The sequence below is a fragment of the Hordeum vulgare genome, chromosome 4H (assembly GCF_904849725.1).
Source record: "Hordeum vulgare subsp. vulgare chromosome 4H, MorexV3_pseudomolecules_assembly, whole genome shotgun sequence".
Classification (NCBI taxonomy): domain Eukaryota; kingdom Viridiplantae; phylum Streptophyta; class Magnoliopsida; order Poales; family Poaceae; genus Hordeum; species Hordeum vulgare.
In genome coordinates this window covers 252,959,442-252,985,740 of record NC_058521.1, presented here as the reverse complement: position 1 = coordinate 252,985,740, position 26,299 = coordinate 252,959,442, and the positions used below count along the sequence as shown (strand labels likewise).

General features: G+C 46.4%; 1 protein-coding gene and 1 long non-coding RNA gene across 4 annotated transcripts; one reads left to right on the top strand and one right to left on the bottom strand.

Moving 5' to 3' along the window:
- Positions 1-3,119: 3,119 nt before the first annotated feature.
- Positions 3,120-3,828, bottom strand: LOC123446357. Its single transcript, XR_006631328.1, has 2 exons — positions 3,742-3,828; positions 3,120-3,444 (listed from the first exon to the last, which is right to left on the bottom strand). It is a non-coding gene; the product is annotated as an uncharacterized LOC123446357 (long non-coding RNA).
- Positions 3,829-7,462: 3,634 nt separating this feature from the next.
- Positions 7,463-25,959, top strand: LOC123448475. 3 transcript variants are annotated; one of them, XM_045125390.1, is made up of 7 exons: positions 7,463-7,633; positions 8,000-8,125; positions 9,194-9,378; positions 9,458-9,655; positions 9,761-9,820; positions 9,892-10,041; positions 10,123-10,653. In XM_045125390.1, the coding sequence occupies exons 2-7, from the start codon at positions 8,002-8,004 to the stop codon at positions 10,378-10,380; spliced, it is 975 nt and encodes a 324-aa protein (XP_044981325.1). In that variant the 5' UTR covers positions 7,463-7,633; positions 8,000-8,001; the 3' UTR covers positions 10,381-10,653. The 3 variants fall into 3 exon arrangements, with proteins under 3 accessions (XP_044981325.1, XP_044981328.1, XP_044981326.1); XM_045125393.1 differs by having other exon boundaries at positions 9,902-10,041; positions 10,123-10,197; XM_045125391.1 differs by lacking the exons at positions 9,892-10,041; positions 10,123-10,653 and adding an exon at positions 25,604-25,959.
- Positions 25,960-26,299: the final 340 nt, after the last annotated feature.

Sequence of the window (26,299 nt, the reverse complement as noted above, 5' to 3'; positions counted from 1 at the left end):
AGAGTAAATGCAAGAGATCAGTTTGCGACACTTACTTGGATGAGTTCTTGACTTGATCTTCCCGAGCAACGGCGCCAGAAATCCTTCTGCTACGTCGACAGAAACCTTCTGACGTCTCTTGAGCTTGCGTTGGTTTTTGCCTTGAAGAGGAAAGGGTGATGCAGCACAGGAGCAGTAAGTATTTCCCTCAGTTTGAGAACCAAGGTATCAATCCAGTAGGAGAATATTATCAAGTCCAGAGTACCTACACAAACACAAAGAGCTTGCACCCAACGCTATAAAGGGGTTGTCAATCCCTTCAAGATTGATTGCAAAGTGAGATCTGAAGGTGGAAAGTGCAACGAAGTAAAAGTGTAAGGCTGAAAATATGGTGTGAAGTAGACCCAGGGGCCATAGTGTTCACTAGAGGCTTCTCTCAAAATAGCAAATATTACGGTGGGTGAACAAATTACTGTCCAACAATTGATAGAACCGTGCAAATTCATGACGATATCTAAGGCAATGATCATACATATGGGCATCACGTCTGAGACAAGTAGACCGATACTTTCTGCATCTACTGCTATTACTCCACACATCGACCGCTATCCAGCATGCATCTAGTGTATTGGGTTCATGACGAACAGAGTAACACCTTAAGGAAGATGACATGATGTAGAGGGATAATCTCAAACCAATGATGAAAACCCCATATTTTTACCCTTGATGGCAACAACACGATGCGTGCCTCGCTACCCCTTCTGTCACTGGGTGAGGTCACCGCACGGTATGAACCCAAAACCAAGCACTTCTCCCATTGCAAGAATCATAGATCAAGCTGGCCAAACAAAACCCACAACTCGAAGAGAATTACAAGGATATGAAATCATGCATCAAAGAGATCAGAAGAAAATCAAATAAGATTCATAGATAATCTGATCATAAATCCAAAATTCATCGGATCTCGACAAACACACCGCAAAAGAAGATTACATCGGATAGATCTCCATGAAGATCATGGAGAACTTTGTATTGAATATCCAAGAGAGAGAAGAAGCCATCTAGCTACTAGCTATGGACCCGTAGGTCTATGGTGAACTACTCACGCATCATCGGAGAGGTCGTGGTGTTGATGAAGAAGCCCTCCGTATCCGAATCCCTCCTCCGGCAGGCCACCAGAACGTGCCCCAGATGGGATCTTGCGGAGAAAAAAGCTTGCGGTGGCGGAAAAGTACTTCGATGATCTCCTGATTTTTTCTGAAAATTTTGGGAATATATAGGCGAAAGACCTAGGGCAGAGGTGGCCCAGGGAGCCCACAAGCCTGGGAGGCGCGGGCACCCCTGGCCGCGGCTAGGGGGCTTGTGGGGTCCCTGGTGACCCCCTGCCTTGGTTCTCAAGTTCCTCGATCTTTTTCTGTTTCGGAAAAAATATTTTTGGAAGTTTCGTTTCGTTTGGACTCCGTTTAAAATCCTCCTGTGAAAAGGGTCAAAAACATGGAAAAAACAGAAAGTGGCACTTGTCAGTGAGTTAATAAGTTAGTACCAAAAAGATATAAAAGGCATACAAAACATCCAAAGTTTGACAAGATAATAGCATGAAAACCATCAAAAATTATAGATACGTTGGAGACGTATCACTCATCACCGTAAATTTTGTGAAACGTGTTGGATAGTCCGATCTGAACATTTAGAAGAGATTTGGTGTACCCCATTGGAGTTGCCCTTAATTTCCTAATAGCTATAAACAATGAACGGAACTCTGAAACTACATGTTGCGATGTTGGAACTTTGGAGCATTGATGTAAACGTTCATGCACAAGGCCAAAGAAGAGCACCAACATGTATGAGTCTTGGAACATTGGAGTTACACACACAACTTTACAATTACGTAGTTCTTGTTCTCTTTTGTTGACGATGCGGGATAAACGGGACGGCCTCCAGACAAAGCAGTTAAACCTCTACAATGCGGTCAGCCCGACGGTGGTTCACGATCACTTTTTGTGGGGTGGCTTGGCGGCATAGCTGGAAGTCCCGCCCGCCTTGCACCCTGAATTATAAATCATGCTCTACACGCGTCTAACTATCATGTGGGTTGTCTCTTCATATAAAAATGGATTCCAACGTGTAACCGTGTACGTGTGGTTGGGAAAGAGGCAAAGTGTACGTGCATCGACCTATTCTCTTAGTGCACGTACCACCTATGTTTGTGAGTCCATTTGTATTTACTAGTACAAATGCCCGTGCGTTGCACCGAGCGAAAAATATCTCAAGGCCTTCGTACTAAAAGAATACTCTGCATCCTTGTACTTAAAGAACACTACGCAACAGTGATTGATTCAATCTCTCAAACCTAGCTACCCAAATCTACCTAGTTGATCTTGTTTATTGATTCAACAGCAAAGAGTTGTAGCCTAATTTTCATTCAGTTTCAATGGATTAATTCAAGCAGTATTTTTTGATTAAAATGAAGCTATAAGATAAAGGTTCTTTTACTTATATTATAAAATAAAAAGAAACATTACTGTATGTCCAAAGAAAATATTTACTTGCGGTATCCACAGTGATACATATGCTAATTAAAACGCTGGATAACCTGATAAAAGGCTTTCTCCGTGTAACAGAAACATGGATGCATGAGATGGACTAACTAAGAGATGCAAAACTCTGTGTATTTGTAGGCATCGTTTGATTTTCTCAAGCGACAAGAAGAAAATGGGGAATATGCGAACAACTACACTTCAAGTTTTATGTGTGGAAAATACCAGAGCACAACCAAGACATGCCCCGTCAAAATTTTCACTTACATATTACTCTTCCCAACTCCTTCATCGGGTCCAGTGAAACATCAACCTAAAACAGCTATTACAACCGGTAAACCAAATGCTTGATACTTTTATTATTTAGAAAACACATGAAAGATCTGTGTTAGCCTGTTAGGTGGAGGGTTAAGACTACATCTCATGTTTGTGTTGTACTGAAGGCCAAGGGTGAAAACACCCCGATTAAACAATCATCTCCATCAACGTAAACCAACCATCGTGTAGGGCAGCTACAACTTACTCCCTTATTTCACAACATAGAAAATCATGCTCGTGCAAAGAACATTATACATGCAGATAATAAGCAGAGTAAGCACATAGAAAATGACAGTCATCCATACTCCCCAAAGTATGCAGGCAGTTATCTAGTCATCATAAGTGAGAAAAATATTCTTTTAAGATAACAACACAAACTCAATAGCAACTGAATCAGAGATGACACAACAAGGGCAGATCAAACTAATAAGTAAACATGGATATGCTCTTCCTTGATTTTCCACCTGAGCATATCTGAACATCTTAACCGGGAGAAACATTGGCACAAAAGGGGTGAAGAGTTTATAGCAAAGAAGACCCATAAAGAAACCTGGTATTCTTGCCATGCGTCCCTGTTCTCGTGTGGCATGTACCAGGAAGCATCAAGTATCTGAACCAAGAAGTCAAATGTGATATGAAAAATAGCACAGGTTCTTGTGGCCTCTTAATGTTTTCTTGGGCAGAACAATAATGATAGGGAAACAACATGACACGGAGTAGAATAATAGTGGTAAATACTGTACTAATCAAGTCTCGGTTGCTTCTCATGTGGATAAATAAACTGGATGATGAGAAATCAAGAACATGTTGTTGTTGTTACTGCTTCTGAAACGCTCGCGAAAAAAGGAGGTAATATATCCTCCTGAATCGAAGGGGGAAACGTGAGGCGGATGAGAGATTCTTTCACCTTGATGTCGGGCTGGCCTAGGTGCTGCTGCAGCCACTGTGCAGACACAACCGGATCGTCCTACGCCATTGGCTGCCTCTGTTGTACATTCCCCACCCCCTTACAATTCCTCGCATCCATGCCACGCCATGACCACCTCCCCAAGCTCCGCCCTAAGAGCAGGGCGGCCGCGGCCACGGGAGCGGTGGGGCCGGTTTCCTCGCGCCCCGCCACGGCGACACGAGCCCGTCTCGCGAACGGCGGGCTTCGGCAGGGGGCACGACGGAGCTCCCCTTGGTCAGAGGCGCACGCGAAGGAGAGGGAGGGCGGGGTCCGATTACTCAACCACTTTATTACGGGCGAGATGAAATATTGGTGGTGGGCGGCGGCGGCGGCGGGCACCATGAGCCCGCGACGGCGCCACCAGGAGCAGGAGCTACCCACGACGCGGACTCACGCGTGGTGGGCGGCGGCGGCGACGAGCACCTTGAGCCCGCGATGGCGCCACCAGGAGCAGGAGCTGCCCACGAAGTGGACGCGCGCGCGACGTCCCTCTCCTCTTCCTCACCGCACATGACTCCCAGCGCAGACCCTCGCGAGGTGAGGCCGGAGAAGGCCGGGGCGAGGTGGATCCGGGTTGGGGTCAACAGATCCGAGCGGCTCCAGCTCGGATCTGGCTAGAGACGGGGCGAGGTGGCTGACGGCGGAGGTTTGAGCTCGGGCTCCCATGGCGGCAGCCTCGCTACAGGGAAGAGGGAGACCGGGTGAGGGAGAGAGGAAATTTTTTTTCCAGATCCACATAGGGACTGCGGGTTGAATACCCAGAAATGGAGGGGTTTTGTGCAAAACTGCCGACGATGTACGATAGAAGCGATCGGCACTTTATTATTAGTAGCAAAAGGGCCCGTGTGTTGCAACGGAAAAAAATCACCATCTTAAATGACGATGACCACATTATGTTCATATCTCATCGCATAATTTCGAAAATTTGTTCACAAATGCAAGAAAATATTTCTTCTTTTAATTTTATTCACAATTCAAAAGTAGAAACAATGTTCATATTTTTAAAAAAAAATCATGGTTGTCAAAAAACTTGGTAACTCAAAGAATTATTCTGAATTTCAATAAAAAAATTTAAATATACTATAATATTCCGATTCACCCCGACAACTAATTCTTCAAAATTTACTCAGGTATATAATCAGAAAGACTCAGAAGCATTACCATTTAACTGCATACATTCAATCATTCGTGAACATTTTTAAAATCAGGATTTTTTTTACTATTTATAAACATTTCATTAAAATTCCAAACAATATTTTAAATTACGAACATTTTTCAAGTATTTTCTTGTGAATTGGCGAATAATTTATTTATTGAAAATTAGCCAGCTTTTATGTTGACCAGTGGGCAGTTCTACAACCATTTGAACTAAACTAAAACTGAGCCATCCACATAGTTTTAGAACAGAGATGAAAACACACTCTTAATTTCAGAGAATGTTTTTTGCATAAACACCAAAAATAAGAATAACAGGAGGATCACTCCCGGCTCCATTTTCATCATGAAGCCCATGACCATAGGCACCAACAACACCTCTTCAGAAGCAGTACTGAAAATATTACAAAACCGAATCATGGATTCATGATGCACCAAAGGCAAACATGAGAGATAGTAAAACTTATAGGATCTGAACAGCAGCACCTCTTCAGATGGAGACAGTTGGACGCTTCCCCCCTTGGTGGTAAAGAAGGCCAGAGGTAGCTGTCCAAGATTGATATATTGTTGCAGAGGAGCTATGCTAAATTTGTGGACAGGTTGTAACACGAAATAGAAACAGAACGAATGGGGCTGGAATCCCCTACCTATTTCAATCTCTGCACACTACACGGTATGAAGATCCAAACAAAAATTACAGGAATTAACTTTCTTTGCTGAGAAATATTAAAATGCCATAAGAAGCTGGTGGTGACCAGATTCAGATGGAGAGAACCAACAATCCCATTGCATTCATATTCAACCAAGAAGTGACCTTAATGATGATGTGGTTTGCAGTAGAGAATACAGAATTCACACTTTGAGAGCAAAAATTAGTGACTCAAATACTGCATCGTTGAAGCTCTTCAGAAAATTGGTGAGCAGATGAACCCACCGTTCTTGCCCCTTCTCCTCGTTTGTTGCTGGATGCTATAAGAAGAACACCACCTTGGCTGAAATCTGCATCAGGTCAATTGCCACGAAACTATCTCCATCGGGTCAATTGTCCACGAAACATCCAAGGTCGCCGTCGAGTTCGTCGGAGAAAGAAGCGCCGACTTCGCCGGAGGTAGAAGATCATCCGTTGAGCACTCCAATGTCGCCTGCTGCGGCTACACGAGAGGTATGTATCACACCGACCACTATATTTTACACAATGTTTCCTTGTTGAGTGTGAACGAAGAACAGCACCAGGGCTGATATGCCTCCTGCAGCCAGTGAATTCTGGCTTCCGTTCTTCATGTAACTCATTACTCCACCAGCTGCAAAAGGTAGTAGCACAATGATCAGTTGTTGGTAAATGTTGCAACTTCCGGAGATCAGTCAATACTTTCAGCATGCTTTCAGTTATAACGTTGTAAAAGGTTGCGGAACCTCATAGTTTTATAAGATGGTTGATGGAGCTGAAATAATGTCAGTGGTATTTAGGGGGGCAGTAATTGAGCTTGTATTACTTACCTTTATCCTACGGGGCTTCTTCTCTCTTAAGTAATCCGGCTCAATCATGTTGGAAGTCTGCCCCATCTTAGAGAAAAAGGGGTCTGAATATCGTTTCAAGGAGGCCCCAGCACCAGCAACATCGAACCTGTAGAATAATCCTTGTGTGTAATTACTGATAACACATCCATGGTATATATCCACAAACAAAAATAGAAAGCATCCACATACAATGCAGTTTTTAAGGAGGTATGAGTTTTTGACACTCCTATTTCTGCAAATACCATATTAGCATACTGCTCCATCTTTCCTTGCTAGAGCTCATTATCCCTAATCTCCCAGGTAACACTGGAGACGCCTGCAACTAAACTCTTGTTGAGCTCTCCTCTGACCATAGGAAGCTGGTGACATCTGATTATGTGTACTAAGTTGTGCTGCGGTAGACATGCATCAGTGGCTGATCTTATCCAAACTGATACAGTACAAGCTAATTGTGTTTGCTATCGGCACTACAGAGACCGACAGGACAACCAACAGACACACTCTGACGAACTGACTGCATTCAGATCATCTACCGGCGCAAGGGGAGAGGGCGGCGAGGCTCCGGTGGCAGGTTGGCGGCGGAGATGGTCTCCCCCGGACCGGATCGGGGCGGCGGCGACGGAGATCGAGGCAGAGGGCGGCACGGTACAGGCGGCGCTTGGGGCCGGCGAGTGGAGTTGGCTGCAGGCCGGTGGCCGGCGCGGGGTGGCTCGACTGCGGATGGTGGTTCCCCGGCGAGATGCATGCGAGGGGCCGGCGGCGTGCTGCGAGGTCTCGAGCATGGAGCGGCTGGTCGCCATGGAGGAGCTCGGGAGGAATGCGGGTTGATTATTAAAAACTATGAGGACTTTTCTGCAAAATGACAGAAAACGGTTCGTTGTGACTTAAAACAGGACTGCGGATTAATTACCTAAAACTGCGAGGGCTTTTCTGTAAAACGACGGACGACGGACCACAGAAACGTGCGCGCTTTATTATTATTAGGGGAGATTATTAGGGAGAGAAAGGTTGTCTTCTTCCCTTCTTCGCCGCTTACATCCATCCATCCTCAGGAGTCGGACTCGGGAGTCAGGCCTCAGGTAGACTCTTGCAACTTTCACTCCCCGAGCTTGCCCTCCCCCGCTCCAAGAGCAAATCAGACGCAGAGGGGAGCCGGGGGGCAGAGCGAGTCAACCAGGTGAGCTGCTTCGCGATTCCCCTGAGAGAATTTTTACTACTCCCAAGTTCATCCTGCATCTGCCGAGCGAGGCTCGATTCGAGTAGCAACCGCTGTACGTTTTGGATCTCGTCGGGCCTTGTTCTGGTACGGGGACGGAAGCTTGTTCCGGTGGTGCCACAGGAACAAGCCTAGCTGAATCTGGTGCTCAAAACGCGTGTATGCACTACAAATATGCATCATGCATGTGTTGACTTTTTAGGGACTGGGGTTAGCAAAAGGGGCAGGGCTATCTGGTGCACACGTTCATATCTGTTGGGGGCATCTCCCTATTTGGTTCTGGACTTCTGATTTTCCAAATTAACTGCCTGGCAAACTTGTGAGCAGGCATGGCGATGGCTTGCTCGACGAGGATGCTTGCGTTTCTGCTGCTCGCGCTGGCCTTTACCGCCGCGGTTGCGGAAAGCAGAGATGCATACAAGGGGAGCGCAGATCGATATGCGTGCATATTGAGTAAGTTGTGAATTCGTTGCAAGAACGAATGCAAGAGTTTCTCTTCATGTCTCAATGGTCTCCATGCTGATAGTGCTAAGTAGACCGATTGGATGCGGCAATTATATGCCATAAATCCACTTTTCTAGAAAATACTTGCTAGAAAACCATCTCAAATATGTGATATTTGCTATAATATGGAGTATGTACGAAGAACTTCTACTTAATTTTTTACCAAAATACTAATGGAGTACTATCTTTCAATTTGGTTTTGTTCTGATTCCAGAAATATTTCTGCGTCTGTTTTTCTGTTTCATCTCAGTCGCACAAAGACATAGAAGTCTGAATTGTGTTGTTGATGCTTGTGTCGTAGTATAAACTATACTTGTGTACCCACTGCTTATTAGATATCTTTAGCTAGCAGTAGTCACAATTAGGGCATGTTATTCTGCTTCCATCCACTGATTCTGAAAGTCTGAACTCTCACTTATGGTTTCTCATGAAGAACACTCAGATCCAGATGTGATAACTTGTGCTCACCGCATCTTCAGCTAAACACCCCTCTCATTGCAAAAATTGAAGTTCCATTGTTTTTGAGTGCTCACCTTATGATAAGAACTGCAACTCAATATTTGACCAGAACACTGTCTTTTTATTTTTTTTATTTTTGACCAGAAGAGTGTCCCTAAATAATCCTGCATCTACTTACGAGAAGATTGTCCATAAATAATCCTGCATCTGCTTTTCTTCTTTGATCTTGCAAAGACACATGGTAGTATGGATCACGTTGCCGATGCCTGTATTGTAAGAAACTAATAATTGCTTTACTTGCTGAGTTGCTGTCTATGAGATATATTTAGTTGGAAGTAGTCACAATTTGGGCATGTAAATTCTTCTTCCATTTACTGATTATGTAAGTCTGAACTCTCACTTATAGTACTCATAAAGATAAGTGTGATCCTGCTGTAACAAATTATGCTCAGAACATCTTCAGCTAAACACCCCTCTCCTTATAAAAAATCAAGTTCCACAGTTTTGAGTGTTGAGCTTATAAGTTATGATCAAGCTGCTCTGCTGTATCCATTTCAGCCCAGGAAAGCTTCCCGCTTGCAAGCAAAGGGGCAGGATTAACTTCGGCAAACGGAAAGCTGTGTGTATTGTGTGAGCAATACTCAACCGAAGCTCTGGTCTACCTGCGACAAAAAGAAACCCAAACTGAGATTCTCAGTGTCCTCCACCACAGGTGTGCAAGTCTTGGTCCTCTGAGACAGCAGGTGTCGATAAATGGCAATGCCTGCCTTGGACAGCACAGTTCAAAGTTCAGTAAACTAACTGGCTTTCATCTTCTCACAGTGCATGACGCTGGTCGACTACTACATTCCCGCTTTCTTCTTGGAGATTTATGTGCTTAAACCTGAGGAGTTATGTGAATCAGCGCACCTCTACCGAAAGGGGGCGGCGGCTCGGTCGTCCACACGAGGGGAGGCCTACGGCCTATGCCATCATGTTCTTGTTAAACTTCTTACCATGCTTAAAGATCCCAACACCAAGGTAACTGCCATCTTCTCAACCTCCGCCCTCGATCTTTTGTGCAATGTTTGGCTTGTACTTTGCACATGGCTAATGCGTTTTTGTGCATGTCGCGGATTTATGCAGCTGGAGATAGTCGGGCTTCTTTTCAAAACATGCAGCAAGGCGAAGAACTATGAACCACAGGTGAGCTAACTTCAGAAACAGTTGTAGGTGTCGGAATACAAACGAATCTGCATGTAATTAAATAATAATAGCATATCACAGGATCACCTTGGTCGGAGGCGCGCGCGAAGGAGAGGGAGGGCGGGGTCCGATTACTCAACCACTTTATTATGGGCGAGATGGAATATTGGTGGTGGTGGGCGGCGGCGGCGGGCACCGTGAGCCCGCGACGGCGCCACCAGGAGCTGGAGCTGCCCACGACGCGGACTCGCGCGCGGCGGGCGGCGGCGGCGGGCACCGTGAGCCCGCGACGGCGCCACCAGGAGCAGGAGCTGCCCACGACGCGGACTCGCGCGCGACGTCCCTCTCCTCTCCCTCACCGCACACGACTCCCGAGCGCAGACCCTCGCGAGGCGAGGCCGGAGAAGGCCGGGGCGAGGTGGATCCGGGTTGGGGTCAACAGATCCGAGCGGCTCCAGCTCGGATCTGGCCAGAGACGGGGCGAGGTGGCCGACGGCGGAGCTTTGAGCTCGGGCTCCCATGGCGGCAGCCTCGCAGCAGGGAAGAGGGAGACCGAGTGAGGGAGAGAGGAAACATTTTTTCCAGATCCACATAGGGACTGCGGGTTTAATATCCAGAAATGGAGGGGTTTTGTGCAAAACTGCCGACGACGTACGACAGAAGCGCTCGGCGCTTTATTATTAGGGGAGATCTCTAATTTCTTGCATGATTATATGGACCCGGATGCTAGATGTTCAACATCTAGAAGAAAGATTTCTGACAACCGATAAGGAGCCAAGAACAACGGTGGAGCGTGTGCACTCTTAATTTATTTAATTCTGTGATAAAAGTAATCTTCTCCACATTTACATCGGAGGAGTGCGAAACATTACACACAAGTGAAGTACTTCCTCCGTCACAGTTTATAAGGCATGCACGTGTACCTAGGTCGTCAATTTGACTTATATAAAATATATTATTTAACATAAAAATTATATCATTAAAGATAAAACATTTAAAGTTTCTAATGATATATTTTTTGTAATATATGTCTCTCATTAAGTTGATCAAATTAACGACCTAAATATATGTGTCGGACGTATATACTGAAACGGAGAGAGTACTATTAATACATCATATATTATAGATAGTCCATCTCACATTATCACCATATTTATTGGCCTCCGTGCGGCACCTAGCTCACCTTGTATCTCGTCTCACTTCTCGTCTCTCTCAAAGAGTGGTGGGCTGGCAATTTTGCTGTCAATTTTGATCTGTTTGCCCAAAGTCGCGACCCTATCCTCAATTTGGCACGAAGGCCTCGTGAGTGATAGAAGCGCATATTGTCGTGTCGCAAGAATGGGTATCGTTACAAGTACATGTACTGAAGAGAAGAGATATATAATGAGTTGGCTTACACTCGCCACAAGCTACATCAGTGTCACATCAGTACATTACATAATCATCAGGAGTAAGAACAGGGTCCGACTACGGACGAAAACAAACGACAAAAGAAGAACGACGTCCATCCTTGCTATCCCAGGCTGCCGACCTGGAACCCATCCTAGATCCAAGAAGAAAAAGAAGAAGATGCAACTCCAAATGAACAATCAACGCGCTCGCGTCAAGTAACCTTTACCTGTACCTGCAACTGGTGTTGTAGTAATCTGTGAGCCATAGGGGACTCAGTAATCTCATTTCCAAAGGTATCAAGACTAGCAAAGCTTAATGGGTGAGGTATGGTTAAGTGGTGAGGTTGCAGCAGTGGCTAAGCATTTATTTGGTGGCTAACTTACGAGTACAAGAAGTAAGAGGGGGAAGATCTACGCATAGCGGACGTCAACTACAGATGATCAAATGAATGATCCTGAACACCTACCTACGTCAGGCATAACCCCACCGTGTCCTCGATCGGAGAAGGAACTCACGAAAGAGACAGTCACGGTTACGCACACAGTTGGCATATTTTAATTAAGTTAACTTCAAGTTATCTAGAACCAGTGTTAAACAAAGTTTCCACGTTCCCACATAACCGCGGGCACGACTTTCCGAAAGATTTAACCCTGCAGGGGCGCTCCAACTAGTCCATCACAAATTACCACAAGTCGCATAGAAATCCTCAATCACGAAGCTCGCGATCTCGTCGGATTCCCTAATGGAAAACCTCAACTCTGAGATTGCCCAAAGCATCACCGGAATCCCGATGCACAAGATATCTCGTCAAAGGTAAAACTAATCCAGCAAGGCCGTCCGACGTGTCGACGTACCCGATAGGAGCCACGTATCTCGTTCTCAGGACACAACGGATGGAACTAGCTACAGGTGCCAAACCTCGAGTTTCCTCGCGGTGGCCCCGCAGGCAGACCGTTTGGGACCAACACCATCAGCACTGTCCCCCCCTGTTTATGTAAAATTACTCCTCGGGTAGCGCTAACTCCCTATGCATTTCAATTTAACAGAATTATTATGTTGGGCAAATGTAGAACCAAAGTTGGGCCTTGCCAGACCAGCTTTAATCTAAAACGAATTATCAAGGGGGTCCCCATAACAACCCCGATCGTGTTAAGAGCGCTCAATTATGGAACATAACACCGGTAGCTGAAACTAAGGGGGGCAAAGGTGGAACAAAACACCAGGCTAGAAAGGTCGAGCCTTCCACCTTTTACCAAGTATATAGGTGCATTAAATTAAATAGCATTAATATGGTGATATAACAAGGAACCCATGCTTTCACATGGAAGCAACTGCACCTGCAACTAGCAACGCTATCAACAGGGTTAAGCAAGCAGTAACATAGCCAACCAGTGGTTTGCTAGGTCGAACGGGTTGAGGGTAATCATGGCATTGTTGAGAGGCTAATATTTAACATGTGGTAGGCAACGAGACATAGTCCATAGAAGCGGTAAAACTAGCATGTCAATGATAGTAATGGTATCTGGGGAAATGATCATCTTGCCTGAGATCCCGTTTGGAAGAAGAATGCCTCCGTGAAGCAGACGAACCAACGTAGTCGAACGGGTCCTCACATCCGACACGCTTGCGGAACTCTATCGAGACGGAGAAACCGGAAACAAGCATCAACACACGGAATTCACCACACGATGCACAACACAAATGATGCATGAGCAGTTGAATACATGCAAGTCACGGCATGACAATTTCACACATTCAAAACTACACATTAAGTGAAGTTCAATATGCAACGGGTTGCATATTGACGAAACTCCACGTTAATTATTTAGTTCTATCCCGATTAGATGCACGGCAATATTAAATGTGGTTAAACATGGCAAGAGGTGAAGCGCAATTAATCTACCTATCTAGACATTTTAAATGAGGTCGGAAATGTCATATAGCACCTCCGAAACGACCTCACATGTTAATTTACGATTCTGTCCAGATCTGAATTAACACCTTTAATTAGTTGTTAAACAGCAAAACAAATAGGTTCACGTGATTCTACGCGTCAAGGCAAGCAATCTACACATAAAGAACATCTCCAACGGAGCTACGGTTCAAAAGTTACAAGCACCGCAAGATATGATGGCATGAATGCAATATGTGTGCAACGGCGATCACGAGCACTTCAAAACATACAACCAGCAAGAGAAAAAGAAACTACACAAGATTATAAGCAAGTTTCATGTAGGACACGATCAAAACGGAGCTACGGTTCGAAAACTACGAGCAAAACAAGAAATCACTACAATCTGCCAAAATCAGCCACATAGCATGTCTTAGGCCTCACAACTACGGATACACAACTCCGATATGCTCAAGCAAGGCATGGCACGGAAGAGGGAAAAAGGCACTACTACAAACAACTAACAACAACTAGCATGGCATCAAGGAACACTAGGGAAAGAAGTCATAAAACGGCTTCCCACACACTATTTCAGACTTAGCGAAAATAACACCTCATGAAAGTGCAGTTTTCAGCCTGAAGGCATATTGACAGCAGCAAAAACCTAAGCTACAGGACTCCAAATGGCATGAAACTTTACAGCATGCTAGAGAAACACAAGGGGTACAACTAACTCCATTGGACCAACCTCAAAAGAGCTACAGATCACAAGATGCAAGCAAGACAAGACAGCAACAAAATATAACAGATTTCAGACTTAGAAATATTTCAGCTCCTCTAAAACAGCACTATTCCTAGCAACTTGAGAGCAAGCAAACAACACCTAAACATGCATTTCTATTGCAATCAAAAATACCAGGGGCTAAACAAAACATCCAAGATCAACTCTTTAGTTGACAACTCCGTCAAACGACGCACGAAATAAATCCTACGAATTAAACAAAAGGGCAACATAGCAAAATATCGCGCGAACTAACTTGCTCAAAAGCTAAATCTAATTGCACAGAAAAATCCAATGGATTATCCAATGGATTTTTCTACCCCGAAAACATATAAAATATGTGGGGTTTGCAACACAAAATAAAGCCACACGAAAATGCGGGAAATAAACCTAGACACGAAAAATAATCTAGCGGCAAATCCCTACACGCCAAAATATCATTGACCGCTCTGAAATACATAGAAATATGGTCCCTAAAACATGGACATTTATTCTACGGCATACGAACAACCCGGACACGCGCGAAAAATAACTACGCGCAATGAACCTATCGAGACAGCACGTAAAACTAGGCATTAGGCACGCTAAACTAAATCGAACAAATATGCAAGTTGTAAAATCATGATCTACGCGCAAATCTACCTCAAAACCATATATTACACGACGCAAACCGACTAACGGTTTAAAAGTTACGGACGTTTCATTTTACGTCTAATTTCTGAAATTTATATTAATTCCAAAATTTCTAAATTGCTAACGGGCCGGACAGGGGGCACAACCTAACTAAAATGTGCTCAGGCAGTGCATAGAGACACGGGGAAGAAAAATAAATTAAGGAGCACTCACCTTGGGCCTGGCCCCGTTGCTGCAGAGGGGGGGCGGCCGGTTGGCGCTTGATGGGCCGGCCCATGCGGGGGAGTTTGCTAGCGGCCGAGGCGCTGGGCGGGGAGACCGGCTGCGGTGGCCACCTGGGCCGGGAGGCGAGGCGGTGGGCCGTCCCAGCTGGGCCAGCTCGGGGCCCACGCGGGAGGAGGAGGCGCTCCCGTCTCACGCTCTCGATCCCGAGCGGCGGCGCGACGGCTCCTGTCGCGGCGGCCGGCGAGGGGGGGGGGACCACCACGGGGCGCAGCGAGGCGCAGGCGTCCGGATCCGGCGGCGGCTTACCGGATCTGGCGGCGACCGGCGGGAGGCGGCGCTCGGGCGGAGGAGGCTGCAGACTCGGGACGGGCACCTCGGCAGTTCGCACGGCGGGACGACGACGCTGACGGAGGTGGCCGGAGCTCCGGGCTGCGGGGCGAGGTCGTACCGGCGGCGACTGGGGGACGGACGCGGCCGAGGACGCACGGGGGCCGAGGACGGCGCGCTCCGACAGCGGCGGCTGCTGGCCGGCGGCGGCGCAGCGTTGGAGAGGAGCTGCAAGGAGCTCGGGCAAGGCGGCGGCGGCGGATGGGCTCGGCCGGGCCCGATTTGGTCCTGGCGGGCCGGCGGCGCAGGGAGGAGAGAGAGGGCAGGCTGTGGCGTCTAGGGTTTGGTAGGTGGGGCGGAAATCAAGGAGAGATTAGAGGGAGGTTGTCCGAAAATTAGAGGGTGTCTATATAGAGACAACCGGGGGGGCTCGGTTAACCGGAATCGTGCTCCGGATCCAACCGCGGGGTCGGATTCGGACGATTCCGAACGCGGGTATGGGTACGCGGCCGTGTAGAGGGAATATCCGGAGACGAGAGGGAGAACGGGCGGCGCGGCACGAATTTTTAAAACACCGACAAACGTCCGACGGTAGCCCGAATACGGTGCCGCTACGGTCGACCGTTCGGGTACCAGACGGTCTCCGATCGCGACGGAATTCGACAGGCGGCCTACCTATATTAAAATAAAACCGCACGACAAATTCCAGCTCAATCGGAGAAAGTTTTATACATGCTTTGAAAACAGAGTTACGACGGTGTCGCGGGCGTGTGCGTGTGCGGTCGGACTCAGAACGAACAACGGCGTTAACCGGCAACTAACACCGGATGCAAGTTTTGAAAATTGGCGGCAACGGAGATGCCGATGCAATGCTGATGATGCGATGATGATGCGACAAATATAAATAGACACACGACGAAAACGGAAAGAGAGGGGAATCTTCTGGAACATCGGCATCGGGCTGTCACAACTCTGCTATACTACAAGAGGATCTCGCCCCGAGATCCAAGAATGAAAGGGGGAGAGGATGAGAAAGAACAGGAGGTAAAAACTTAGTCGCTTCTTTGACAATCGAGTGAAACCAACAATCCTTGAAGGTTGCAAAGAGATGAGGAATGATAAGAAGAGGAAGCAAGAATTCACGGAAAATTTCGGCAGCACTTCGGTAGGAAAATGGGACAAAAAATTCGAAAAGGTGGAAGAAATAGACAATATACATATCAAACAACTAAATAGAACAAGGGAACACCATGATCTTGATAGAACAAGAAGCTAGACTCAAAAGAGCAACATCACAAAGCCTCCGGAACAATAGAATAGGAACTAGCTCATACGGAAGAAGAGAATGAAGAGAGAATGACAACTACCATCACAATAGACTTTAAGAGCCTCCGGACAAAGAATTGACAGAGTAGTTGGAAAACCAACAACAAAAGAACAAGATAGTAGTTGGCTTGTGAAAATCATCTCACGTTATAAGGTGACAACCAACCACCAAAAGAAACAAGGAAAAATTGGAAGAAACAAGATATGAACAATTACTTAAGAGGATACATTGAGAACTTGGATTAATGACAAGCACCATGAGTGCATAATCCATAGGAAAAGCTTTAGGTGAAATCCAAACCAAGATAGCTCAATGAAGAAATCATGGGTTGAAATATCTCATGATCATAGAGGTGGGTTTAATTATCTCATTCTTGAAAGGAAAACTCTCTGAGGCTCCTACACTAACAAGAAGGCTATAATACCACCTCAAAGGATAAAGGAAGAACAAATGCACTTGGGAATGCAAGAGAACGGATACTTGAGAAAAGAATTGATATCATGAGTCCTCCGGAAGAAGAATTCAGATTACTATGAACAAGAATAAGAATTATGTTATGCTTATCCTTCATCAAGTTTAATTGATGACGAGCAACGAAATTAGCATACAACTTATTCTTCTTGAAAGAATCTTGAAGAGGCAGAGATATAAGCACCACTTGAGGCAAAAATTGAAGGAAGCACCGGTAAGAATTCACAACTGAATGGGAACACCACGAATTAATGGAGAAACATGAGAATGAAGAGCTCGTGAGCCACCTGAGAGAAAACTAGAACAAGGCACCAGAATAATTGAGAGATGAACGAAGAGACAACAATGGAGAAGAATTGAGGATGAAGCTGAAAGCTGAGAACGAAGAATCTTCTGAAATGATGGCCTTCGGAGGAACGAGAATGAAAATACCGAAATGCACCGGATAGCAAGAAAGGAATACCCATGATTGGAACAATTAAGATGATGGCACCAAGCTGAAATGACGACTCTCCAAGAGAATGAACCAACATTGAGAGAAACACTCCTTCGAATTTGCAAGATGGGAATAATGACGAGGAACAACACCAAGAAAAGCTGAGGCACTCCGGAATAAGAAGAATGAAAGGTTGAGCCAAATATGAGAATTAATTCCAATTGATCTTGGAGAAGGGATATGACTGATGAAATTCATACTTACGTCATAGCTGAAAAGAATTAATGATCTCCGGAAAAGATTAAAGAGCCAGGTAAGATCCTGGACAAACCTGTGGGTTATGGGCCCACTAAAAGAAACCACCATTGAAAAGATTCTTAGAACGAGAGATATTGCACCGGTATAAGAAAACAAGATGAGGTTAGCACCTCGAAATAACTGAAGGATTGAAAACCAGAACTTCTGAAATAACTTCAACGCTCCGGATAGAAAAGAGAGGAATGAATAACAAGAAGACTCATAAGAATTCCCAGAATGAGAAAAATTACAAGGATGAATAGGATAAAATGAACACGGACAACTGAATTAAATTCACCGGGAAGGAACAAAATGAAGAAATGATGAACTCGACTCCTGAGAATGTTCACCATGAATCACCAGTTACGAAAGGAAGAAGAGATAGCGGAAGCAACAATGAAATGAAATGCACTTGGATGACATCCAATCACTGAAGAAAAGGGTGGGAGGGCGGGGAAAAACAAAGACGACTTGGGACAGATGAGATGAACTCCGGAAATAATTGGGAGAATGATCTGCAAAAATTTGAAAGGATTGAATTCACTGAAGAGAAGCACACCGGTTGGATGGAATTGAAATGACAACACCGGTTGACAATAATTGATAAGACGATTGATTGAGCAAAAGGATTAGCACTCTCATATGAATATGAGAACACTGCTTAGAAAAGATCTGAAATCACCACTTGACATCGAAGCAACTGAATTACCATATTTCAACAAAACAAAGGGTGCGGCTTACCATTAGCCAGAACAAACTCATGAGAAAGATTTCGTCCGATATTTTCGTGGACAAGATCGCACGGGCACGATTTACAGAAGCCATCAAGTGCAAGGTAGTGCACCTGACATACGAAGCGTCCCCGAGTCGTAACAAGCTATAAGGACTCTTTAAGACACAACGTGTACCGCTGTAAGTTGACCGTGAACAAACGAATCCACTAGATGTCGAACCCCAATCTAACATCATGCATTTGTTGGAAGATTGCCCTATAAGAAACTACTTGACTTCCCACCTATGAATTTCCGAAATATCTGGTCATGCAATCTGTTACACGGATACAAGGAGTAATATCACACAACTCCTATACTAACCCGTCACCTGTATCACATCCGTCAACACACGACCAGAATCTCGGACCTTCATCTACAACAGACCCTCGTGATCACAACGATACAAAGTATGGCAGTACCCCCGAACAATTTGCACCAGTACTGGGGACATCGGGGTTATCTCGCCACTACTAGTATTGAAGCAATTACGAACATCCTTCATTCTGAGATACTAAGAAATCTGAATGATAACGATGTGTTCAAGAATCCCCTGGAGCTCAACTCCCCGGAAGAAAATCAAGTAACACAGGAGGCACCAAGACAGAACTCCATCACATCGGCATCATATAGATTCCAAAAATATCCGCGTGATCCTAAAAAAAATTTGAGTGAGAAGAGGAGTAGAATAAATTATTACGCCAAGATTCCTCACGAGAGCATAGAAGAGGAGAAAAAAGAATCCTACTCTCCGATATATAACTAGACTCAAATAGTTTTTCACTAGACTCGACTCGGCCAAGTTCGATCAATCAAGGGGGCTCCTAGGTCGGTCCTTGCTCTGATACCAACTTGTCACGCCCAAGATGCGACCCTATCCTTAATTTGGCACGAAGGCCTCGTCAGGGATAGAAGCGCATCTCGTCGTGTCGCAAGAATGGGTATCGTTACAAGTACATGTACTGAAGAGAAGAGATATATAATGAGTTGGTTTACACTCGCCACAAGCTACATCAGTGTCACATCAGTACATTACATAATCATCAGGAGTAAGAGCAGGGTCCGACTACGGACGAAAACAAACGACAAAAGAAGAACGACGTCCATCCTTGCTATCCCAGGCTGCCGGCCTGGAACCCATCCTAGATCGAAGAAGAAGAAGAAGAAGAGGCAACTCCAAATGAACAATCAACGCGCTCGCGTCAAGTAACCTTTACCTGTACCTGCAACTGGTGTTGTAGTAATCTGTGAGCCACAGGGGACTCAGCAATCTCATTTCCAAAGGTATCAAGACTAGCAAAGCTTAATGGGTGAGGTATGGTTAAGTGGTGAGGTTGCAGCAGCGGCTAAGCATTTATTTGGTGGCTAACTTACGAGTACAAGAAGTAAGAGGGGGAAGATCTACGCATAGCGGACGTGAACTACAGATGATCAAATGAATGATCCTGAACACCTACCTACGTCAGACATAACCCCACCGTGTCCTCGATCGGAGAAGGAACTCACGAAAGAGACAGTCACGGTTACGCACACAGTTGGCATATTTTAATTAAGTTAACTTCAAGTTATCTAGAACCAGTGTTAAACAAAGTTTCCACGTTGCCACATAACCGCGGGCACGGTTTTCCGAAAGATTTAACCCTGCAGGGGTGCTCCAACTAGTCCATCACAAATTACCACAAGCCGCATAGAAATCCTCAATCACGAAGCTCGCGATCTCGTCGGATTCCCTAATGGAAAACCTCAACTCTGAGATTGCCCAAAGCATCACCGGAATCCCGATGCACAAGATATCTCGTCAAAGGTAAAACTAATCCAGCAAGGCCGCCCGACGTGTCGACGTACCCGATAGGAGCCGCGTATCTCGTTCTCAGGACACGACGGATGGAACTAGCTACAGGTGCCAAACCTCGAGTTTCCTCGCGGTGGCCCCGCAGGCAGACCGTTTGGGACCAACACCATCAGCATTGGCCCCCCTGTTTATGTAAAATTACTCCTCGGGTAGCGCTAACTCCCTATGCATTTTAATTTAACAGAATTATTATGTTGGGCAAATGTAGAACCAAAGTTGGGCCTTGCCAGACCAGCTTTAATCTAAAACGAATTATCAAGGGGGTCCCCATAACAACCCCGATCGTGTTAGGAGCGCTCAATTATGGAACATAACACCGGTAGCCGAAACTAAGGGGGGCAAAGGTGGAACAAAACACCAGGCTAAAAAGGACGAGCCTTCCACCTTTACCAAGTATATAGGTGCATTAAATTAAATAGCATTAATATGGTGATATAACAAGGAACCCATGCTTTCACATGGAAACAACTGCACCTGCAACTAGCAACGCTATCAACAGGATTAAGCAAGCAGTAACATAGCCAATCAGTGGTTTGCTAGGTCGAACAGGTTGAGGGTAATCATGGCATTGTTGAGAGGCTAATATTTAACATGTGGTAGGTAACGAGACATAGTCGATAGAAGCGGTAAAACTAGCATGGCAATGATAGTAATGGTATCTGGGGAAATGATCATCTTGCCTGAGATCCCGCTTGGAAGAAGAATGCCTCCGTGAACCAGACGAACCAACGTAGTCGAACGGGTCCTCACATCCGACACGCTTGCGGAACTCTATCGAGACGGAGAAACCGGAAACAAGCATCAACACACGGAATTCACCACACGATGCACAACACAAATGATACATGAGCAGTTGAATACATGCAAGTCACGGCATGACAATTTCACACATTCAAAACTACACATTAAGTGAAGTTCAATATGCAACGAGTTGCATATTGACGAAACTCCACGTTAATTATTTAGTTCTATCCCGATTAGATACACGACAATATTAAATGTGGTTAAACATGGCAAGAGGTGAAGCGCAATTAATCTACCTATCTAGACATTTTAAATGAGGTCGGAAATGTCATATAGCACCTCCGAAACGACCTCACATGTTAATTTACAATTCTGTCCAGATCTGAATTAACACCTTTAATTAGTTGTTAAACAGCAAAACAAATAGGTTCACGTGATTCTACGCGTCAAGGCAAGCAATCTACACATAAAGAACATCTCCAACGGAGCTACGGTTCAAAAGTTACAAGCACCGCAAGATATGATGGCATGAATGCAATATGTGTGCAACGGCGGTCACGAGCACTTCAAAACATACAACCAGCAAGAGAAAAAGAAACTACACAAGATTATAAGCAAGTTTCATGTAGGACACGATCAAAACGGAGCTACGGTTCGAAAACTACAAGCAAAACAAGAAATCACTACAATCTGCCAAAATCAGCCACATAGCATGTCTTACGCCTCACAACTACGGATACACAACTCCGATATGCTCAAGCAAGGCATGGCATGGAAGAGGGCAAAATGCACTAGTACAAACAACTAACAACAACTAGCATGGCAGCAAGGAACACTAGGGAAAGAAGTCACAAAACGGCTTCCCACACACTATTTCAGACTTAGCGAAAATAACACCTCATGAAAGTGCAGTTTTCAGCCTGAAGGCATATTGACAGCAGCAAAAACCTAAGCTAAAGGACTCCAAATGGCATGAAACTTTACAGCATGCTAGAGAAACACAAGGGGTACAACTAACTCCATTGGACCAACTTCAAAAGAGCTACATATCACAAGATGCAAGCAAGACAAGACAACAACAAAATATAACAGATTTCAGACTTATAAATATTTCAACTCCTCTAAAACAACACTATTCCTAGCAACTTGAGAGCAAGCAAACAACACCTAAACATGCATTTCTATTGCAACCAAAAATACCAGGGGCTAAACAAAACATCCAAGATCAACTCTCTAGTTGACAACTCCGTCAAACGACGCACGGAATAAATCCTACGAATTAAACAAAAGGGCAACATAGCAAAATATCGCGCGAACTAACTTGCTCAAAAGCTAAATCTAATTGCACAGAAAAATCCAATGGATTATCCAATGGATTTTTCTACCCCGGAAACATATAAAATATGTGGGGTTTGCAACACAAAATAAAGCCACACGAAAATGCGGGAAATAAACCTAGACACGAAAAATAATCTAGTGGCAAATCTCTACACGCAAAAATATCAATGACCGCTCTAAAATACATAGAAATATGGTCCCTAAAACGTGGACATTTATTCTACGGCATACGAACAACCCGGACACGCGTGAAAAATAACTACGTGCAATGAACCTATCGAGACAACACGTAAAACTAGGCATTAGGCACGCTAAACTAAATCAAACAAATATGCAAGTTGTAAAATCATGATCTACGCGCAAATCTACCTCAAAACCATATATTACACGACGCAAACCGACTAACGGTTTAAAAGTTACGGACGTTTTATTTTACGTCTAATTTCTGGAATTTATATTAATTCCAAAATTTCTAAATTGCTAACGGGCCGGACAGGGGGCACAACCTAACTAAAATGTGCTCTGGCGGTGCATAGAGACACGGGGAAGAAGAAAAATAAATAAGGAGCACTCACCTTGGGCCTGGCCCCGTTGCTGCAGAGGGGGGGCGGCCGGTTGGCGCCGGATGGGCCGGCCCATGCGGGGGAGTTTGCTAGCGGCCGAGGCGCTGGGCGGGGAGACCGGCTGCGGTGGCCACCTGGGCCGGGAGGCGAGGCGGTGGGCCGTCCCAGCTGGGCCAGCTCGGGGCCCACGCGGGAGGAGGAGGCGCTCGCGTCTCGCGCTCTCGATCCCGAGCAGCGGCGCGACGACTCCTGCCGCGGCGTCCGGCGAGTGGGGACCACCACGAGGCGCAGCGAGGCACAGGCGTCTGGATCCGGCGGCGGCTTACCGGGTCTGGCGGCGACCGGCGGGAGGCGGCGCTCGGGCGGAGGAGGCTGCAGACTCGGGACGGGCACCTCGGCAGTTCGCACGGCGGGACGACGACGCTGACGGAGGCGGCCGGAGCTCCGGGCTGCGGGGCGAGGTGGTACCGACGACGACTGGGGGGACGGACGCGGCCGAGGACGCACGGGGGCCGAGGACAGCGCGCTCCGGCAGCGGCGGCTGCTGGCCATCGGCGGCGCGGCGTTGGAGAGGAGCTGCAAGGAGCTCGGGCAAGGCGGCGGCGGCGGATGGGCTCGGCCGGGCCCGATTTGGACCTGGTGGGCCGGCGGCGCAGGGAGGAGAGAGAGGGCAGGCTGTGGCGACTAGGGTATGGTAGGTGGGGCGGAAATCAAGGAGAGATTAGAGGGAGGTTGTCTGAAAATTAGAGGGTCTCTATATATAGACAACTGGGGGGCTCGGTTAACCGGAATATCGCTCCGGATCCAACCGCGGGGTCGGATTCGGACGATTCCGAACGCGGGTATGGGTACGCGGCCGTGTAGAGGGAATATGCGGAGACGAGAGGGAGAACGGGCGGCGCGGCACGAATTTTTAAAACACCGACAAACGTCCGACGGTAGCCGGAATACGGTGCCGCTACGGTCGACCGTTCGGGTACCAGACGGCCTCCGATCGCGACGGAATTCGACAGGCGGCCTACCTATATTAAAATAAAACCGCGCGACAAATTCCAGCTCAATTGGAGAAAGTTTTATACACGCTTTGAAAACAGAGTTACGACGGTGCCGCGGGCGTGTGCGTGTGCGGTCGGACTCAGAACGAACAACAACGTTAACCGGCAACTAACACCGGATGCAAGTTTTGAAAACTAGCGGCAACGGAGATGCCGATGCAATGCTGATGATGCGCATGATGCGATGATGATGCGACAAATATAAATAGACACACGACGAAAACGGAAAAAAGAGAGAGGGGAATCTTCTGGAACGTCGGCATCGGGCTGTCACATAGCTATAAGGCCATTCCCGGTGCTCCATCGTGTATAGGTGCTAATGGTGTCACATATAAAAAAAAGTGGTGTGGCAACGCCACTAAAGATGAGAGCGAGCACTATGGTGACACCGGAAAGAAATGGTGCTAAGCATGTGAACCTATGCAAAATGGCTACCAACGGATGCATGAAGGAGTTTAATTGTTAGATAATTGAATAAGGGGAGCTGAGCAACAAAAGCTAAGCACCTATGCATCAGGGAGATTAGTTGCAAAGCTTTATAATGCACTTAGCACCTCACTTTAGCAATAATGCTTTAGAAGAGGTGAGGACATCTCTAACAGCAACCCGCAAATTTGCTCCCAAATCCGTCCACACACATGGGGGCGCTAGTCCGCGGACATAGATGCGATGTGCCTGAGGCTGCCATCCAACCGTAGCCGCATACGTTTTGACAACAATTTTCTCAAACCAGATAAAATTTGTGCTGACACGATCGTATTTCATATACACATGACGGATTTCATACAAACCGGACAAAAATGTTACATTTTGAACATATTTTAACTAAAAAGGTAAAACTATGTGCACGTACATTCGCGCAGAGCTCCACTCCCATGACATGGTTACACCACACTAGTCTATGGCTTGCCGCAACGGATCCCTTTGTCTTCCCCATGTCCGGGAGTCCGCTTGACTACTGGGAGCCCCAAAGGCATATGCTTCACTCTAAGGGTGCCTCGGTTCCCCATCGCTCATTGGAGTGGAACCTACCAGCCACGGCTTCAGCCGGAGGAGAGAAGGGTGCCTTAGCTTCCGTGCAGCCAAGGCCGGGGGCTGACGATGGTCAAAGATAAAAAAGAAAGCGGGCAAGACACCGACTGTGCACTCCGACGTCGCCTGAGTGGTGGCCTTCATGGGACGCAAGCGATGGCGGCCTCCCGTGTTCTAATTCTCCTTGATCATGGTCGCGGGCGTGGACGTATTGTCAGCCACCTCCTCGATGCCTTCTTCTTTCTACGCGGGCATGGTGCGGATACAGAGTCATCGACGATGGATGGCACGGTAGCATGCACGGGAGGCACGGTACAATGCGGCATCATCGAGGCAGTGATGATGCCCATGCCTCCATGCTCCTCATCGTGATGTCCTCGAGCGCCTAGCCACTCCTCCACGGGCTGGCTTGGAGCGGCGAGTTGTTGAACCATGCGCCCGCTTGGGCTGGCACATTGCTCCGATGGGCAAGGTGCGGGTGATGGAGCAGTGATATGTCTCCAACGTATGTGTAATTGTTTTATTGTTTGATGCTATTATATTATAATTCTTGGATGCTTTATATGCATATATTTGTTGTTCCATATCATTTTTTGGCACTAACCTATTAACCTAGTGCCTATGTGTTTTTTGCTTTTGAGGAACCTAGTACCAAACGAAGTCAAATGCCACAAAACATTTTGATGATTCCTTCTGGACAGAAATAAGACCTGTAATCTTTGGAGGGGGGCCAAACACCACACGAGGTGCTGCCAAGGGAACAAGGTGCGCCATGATGCCTTGGGACCACCTTTGGCTCCCTTTACCCTAGCTTCGCCTCTATATATTCTCTAAAATCAGGGAAACAATCATGAAATACTTTTTCTGCCGATGTAAGTCTCTGTTCGGCCATGATCCCATCTGAAGTCATATTCCGGTGCCCTCCCAGAGGGGGATCAATCATGAAGGGCCTCTACATCAACCTTGTTGCTCCCATGTATTTGGTTACATTGCATGGCAAACAAAAAATATAAGCACACGCAAGATCTATCCATTGAGATGCACAACAATTATAGGGGAGAATGTGTCTATGTACCCTCATAGACCGTTAAGCGGAAGCATTAAAAGGCGATTGATGTAGTTGTACGTCTTCATGATCAAATCGCGATCCACCCCGATCAAGCGTCGATCGGATAACACCTCCGTGTTCAGGACAAGTGCAGCTCGATGATGTCTCCGCCTCCACGATCCAGTGACCGAGGGAGGATTGGTAGATGGGTTCTCAACGAGTACGATGACATGGTGGAGGTGGTGGTGGAGCTAAGTCAGCAGGGCTTCGCCAAGCGCTACTAGAACAAGGATGGAG

Bases quoted from the DNA above. Each gene is read 5' to 3' on its own strand.
- LOC123448475 (XM_045125390.1), top strand. From the start codon at position 8,002: ATGGCGATGGCTTGCTCGACGAGGATGCTTGCGTTTCTGCTGCTCGCG. The intron at 9,379-9,457 runs GTGTCGATAAAT...ATCTTCTCACAG, and splicing joins TTGGTCCTCTGAGACAGCAG to TGCATGACGCTGGTCGACTA. The intron at 10,042-10,122 runs GAGCTGGAGCTG...CGGCGCCACCAG, and splicing joins GCCCGCGACGGCGCCACCAG to GAGCAGGAGCTGCCCACGAC.